Source organism: Podarcis erhardii, assembly GCF_964252035.2.
Source record: "Podarcis erhardii genome assembly, chromosome: 9".
NCBI classification, from domain to species: Eukaryota; Metazoa; Chordata; class Lepidosauria; order Squamata; family Lacertidae; genus Podarcis; species Podarcis erhardii.
Genome location: NC_138512.1, coordinates 43,110,034 through 43,114,784, shown reverse-complemented (window position 1 = coordinate 43,114,784; position 4,751 = coordinate 43,110,034). Strand labels below are relative to the sequence as shown.

The 4,751-nt window shown below is 42.2% G+C and overlaps 1 protein-coding gene across 1 annotated transcript in view; it reads left to right on the top strand.

Annotated features, from left to right (window-relative positions):
• Positions 1-2,060: 2,060 nt before the first annotated feature.
• The window catches only part of LOC309349463 (uncharacterized protein), a 24,462-nt gene continuing 21,771 nt past the window's right edge, over positions 2,061-4,751 (top strand). The window contains exon 1 of the mRNA XM_081875505.1: positions 2,061-2,560. Coding sequence (XP_081731631.1) covers positions 2,482-2,560 — 79 coding nt within the window. The 5' untranslated portion in view covers positions 2,061-2,481. The remainder of the gene's footprint in view (positions 2,561-4,751) is intronic.

Genomic DNA, 4,751 nt, shown 5'->3' with positions numbered 1-4,751 from the left:
ATCTAGGAGTCTTGGTTGACCACAAACTTGACATGAGCCAACAGTGTGACGCGGCAGCTAAAAAAGCCAATGCAATTCTGGGCTGCATCAATAGGAGTATAGCATCTAGATCAAGGGAAGTAATAGTGCCACTGTATTCTGCTCTGGTCAGACCTCACCTGGAGTACTGTGTCCAGTTCTGGGCACCACAGTTCAAGAAGGACACTGACAAACTGGAACGTGTCCAGAGGAGGGCAACCAAAATGGTCAAAGGCCTGGAAACGATGCCTTATGAGGAACGGCTAAGGGAGCTGGGCATGTTTAGCCTGGAGAAGAGGAGGTTAAGGGGTGATATGATAGCCATGTTCAAATATATAAAAGGATGTCACATAGAGGAGGGAGAAAGGTTGTTTTCTGCTGCTCCAGAGAAGCGGACATGGAGCAATGGATACAAACTACAAGAAAGAAGATTCCACCTAAACATTAGGAAGAACTTCCTGACAGTAAGAGCTGTTCGACAGTGGAATTTGCTGCCAAGGAGTGTGGTGGAGTCTCCTTCTTTGGAGGTCTTTAAGCAGAGGCTTGACAACCATATGTCAGGAGTGGTCTGATGGTGTTTCCTGCTTGGCAGGGGGTTGGACTCGATGGCTCTTGTGGTCTCTTCCAACTCTATGATACTATGATTCTATTCTATGATTCTATGATTCTATTTCACTATTTATACCCCACACATCTTACTAGGTTGCCCCAGCCACTCTAGGCAGCTTCCAACACATATAAAAATATAATAGAACATTAAACATTAAAAAAAAAACAACCTTCCCTATGCAGGATTGCTTCGGACAGCTTGTGGGTTGGATAACTCCATACCCTCCAACATTTCTCCAATGAAAATAGGGACATCCTAAGGAAAAGCAGGATATTCCGGGATCAAATCAAAAACCAGGGCAGCTTTTCTAAAGCAAGGATTTCCCTGAAAAATAGGGACACTTGGAGTGTCTGACATGCCCTTGACTCTCTTTAGTTTTATATTTTTTAATGTGTGCACATTTTTAAAAACATGATTTTCCTGAATTCCACAGCATGTAGGAACTTACTACTGCCCTGTCCTTTCCATTTTCTGTCAAGCACATCCACACATAGGAAGGCCCAATGTAAGATTCAGCATTGTTGATCAAGGGCCCAGGTAGCTAATAAGGATAAACCCTTATGCTGGCCCTCATATTTTTTAGGCCCTCAGTTTCTCAGCTCAGCCAAAGTTATTTGGGTGGTCTTGGGCCAGTCGTTTGTTTACAGCCTTATTTTCTGCATAGGGCAGTTGTTGTTCTTGTTGTGAAAATAAAAGACTGGGGAAGGAAATCCATGCATGAATGCCATCTTGATTCCCTTGGAGGAAAATAATAAAATCATTTTTAAATGAGCAGGAGACAGTCTCAATAATGTATTTTCAATTGTAGTGTGTGAAACTGCCCTTTAGCTTTTAGGCCTTTACTTGCAAGGCCTAAAACATGCAGCAGAGTGAGTGTCATGTGGTATGGAGGGCACACCATCAAAGATGGCTCTGAGATAGGATACTTTAGGCCAGCCTTCTCTGTCTTTCTGCCATTCAGATGTTTTGGACGACAACTCCCATCCTCTCTGCTAGTTTCTTCAGCTAGGGCTGAAGAGCATCGTAGTTCAAATTATCTGCAGGGCATCTGACATGGGAAGGCTGCTGTTGGCTGTGATAATTTATTTAGGATACAATACAAAATGGCTGCCTCTTCACAGTCTCCCCTTAGAACTAAAAGAGTCCTCCCTGAGGCAGAGGAATTTGGAAGTCATTCTCTAGTCTGGCTCTGCATGTCTGGTTTTAAAAAGATAGCATTATAATATACTATACAATGAATTTTTGTTAACAGTGGACTGTTATTCTAGACAACAGGGGAATCTTCATTTTTGAATGCTCCCTCATGTTGTTTGTAAAACATCAGGACCAAGAATGGCAAACCTCTCTCCCTGAAGAGCTAGTTCCCCACCTCATTCATAGAGGATACCTGTGCCATGGGACAGTCCATGCTAACAGAAGGCCTTTGCTACCTTGTTCTGCTGGTTGTGTGTTTATAAACACCAAAGAGCTCTTGTTTTAATAGTATCAGTCCTTACAGACAGGACATTGTCAATCAACATGTTGAAGAAAGGAGGATAGCAAAAACTGGAGGCGGTTGAAAGATGTCCATCTGTCCTTTGTAATGACAACAGTGAGAGAAAAGTGATAATGATCTGTAATTGCCCTACACCTTGTCCACCCTTTCAGCTGCACCATACCTTTAAAGCACCATTATACCACTTTAACAGTCATTATGCTGGAAAAATGTTGGGAATTGTAGTTTGCTAGGGGTGCTGTGAGAGTTCCCCTCACAGAGTGACAATTTTCAGAGTTCACTGGGAAGAGGGATTGATTGTTAAACCACTCTGGAATTGTAGCTCTGTGAGGGGGAAACCATTTAAAGAGCTATCATTATGTTTTACACGTGTTGTTCCGATATGGCTTCTTGGGCACAGAGAGAGCAGGGCAAGCAAGTGGACAACGGCAACAGTGGTAAGGAGGGGGAAATGGGTGCACTCAGGGAGCTGGCTGCTGAGGGGATCTTGCACAAAGGCTTCCAAAACATGGAACAGGCATTGCACATAAGATGCTCCTTTACAAAAGGGGTAGGAGTGACTGAGTCCATCTCTAGTAACTCACACACCATGCACTGTCAGAGCCCTGGAAATATCCAAATCTAGATTGTGATAATGATGCACATCACACTATACAAGGCAGGCAGGCTACCTTCCTGTAATAGCCATTTTTCAGATTATATTTGCAAAGTATCTTTGTGAAAAGAAGATCTTGTGCAGCACTACAGGTGAAGGACAGAACAATTTGTTTCACTTCAGTTTCACTACAGGTTCAGAGGCTCTTACCTGTATATTCATAGCAAAAAGAAACATTTGCATGACATTTCACAGAGTAACAGTATACTTCCCTGCACAAGATTATCTTTGGATGTGAAAGTCATGTGCGAACTAGTTCTGCGTATAGAGCTATGTCATATTTTGGACATTCTGAATAAGGAAGCTTCTATCTCCTTCATTGTCCTTTTAATTAGAGACAGCTATCACAAGGGGTGATGGATCAAGTTTAAGCCAGACAGGAAAGTATACTCTGAAGTGGGAAACACATTGGGAGATGCCACTTTGATACCCCACTACATAAATAATGGGATACCAAGGCTTCTGATCAGTAAGTGCAACACAGCAAGGGAACTGCAATTAGAACATCGGTGACCCAGTTGATATTCTTGTGTCATCCCATGCTGGTTACAGATATGGGGCGAAAAAAGCCTGATGAATATTTGCCTTCATTATCATTATCTTGTATAGTACTTTCAAGTGTTCAGAGTGCTTTGTGAACATTCTTTAGATGTAGCCCTTACGACAATCCTGCCAGGTAAGCCAGTATTATTTATATTGCAGAAGGGGATGGGGAATGGGACTGAGGCTTATGTGGAGTTGCTTACCTAAAGCAAAGGTGGATCTAGGGGAGTGCATGAAGCTTCTGGGGTGCTGCAGGGGGTGCCACAACTATGACATCCAATGGAAGGTGAAAGGCAGGGAGACGCACACTGGATTTTAGCAATGCAAAGGGCACCACTGAAATATTAGTCGCCAAGGACTGCCACTGACCTAAAGCCATGAACTACCTTAAGTTCTGTACGTAACCCTGCTGAAGTCAATACAAATAATGACTGCATATTCCTTCCCCATCACATGTAGAAATTTAACACTTGCAGTGTACTAGTAAGGGGGTTGAGAATTAATATACCAATGTTATATATAGCTAGTTCAGCCAGCACTTGAAAACTACTCATGTGTAGGAAATCTAGTCAACTAGAAGAGGGAAAATCTTACCCAGCTATTCCTAACTTTTAGTAATTAATAGGATCCTCTGGGCAAGAATATATTTTTTCTTTCTTTCTTTCTTTCTTCTTCTTTCTTCTTTCTTTCTTTCATTTCAAAGTTAAAAACAAAATAAATTAAAAACAGGAAGAAATTTACATGTGTGTGTCTCCAATGTAGCCTCATTTTCGAGCGTTGTGGGAATTTAAATGAGTTTCTCCATGACTCTGACTCCCACAAGTTCACATTCATCATCCACTGTGATGCCACATTGGGGTCATTCTAGGAAACTAAATGGTGGCACAGCACTGCTGCCTAATAAGTCTACTAGGGAGGCCCACAGATGTACAAGGAAGCCCACCCAAGAGTGCTTTCCCCATCAAGCATGAAACCACCCCTGCACATTGTATTATTAGCAACCTCATACTGAATTTGTTTAACCGAACTACATGTTTTCAGAGTTCATTCTGCCACTAGGTGCAAATATTGTCACCTTCCCTCCAACAAGGGCAACTTAAGAGTAATTGGATTCATTCAGGGATGTGAAGTTGTCACCAGTATATTACTTCTAGATCCTGAGGAAGACTCTGGGGTGGAGGGGACCCAAGCCTGTGTGGTTCAGAAGAATTTTTTACCAGGAGGACTTCTGCTTTCTGTAACGTTATTCTCCCTTCAACTCCCCACAGATTTCTGTAATAATTAATGCTGACACTGTTGGTACTTGTTTACAGCACACTGGTTTCCTTTCCACCATTTGAAACCTCCTTTAGGACTTTTGGTGGTAGAAACTGTCAAAGACACCATAGGACAATGTCATAGCTTCCTTGAAAAACTGTATACTCGAGACT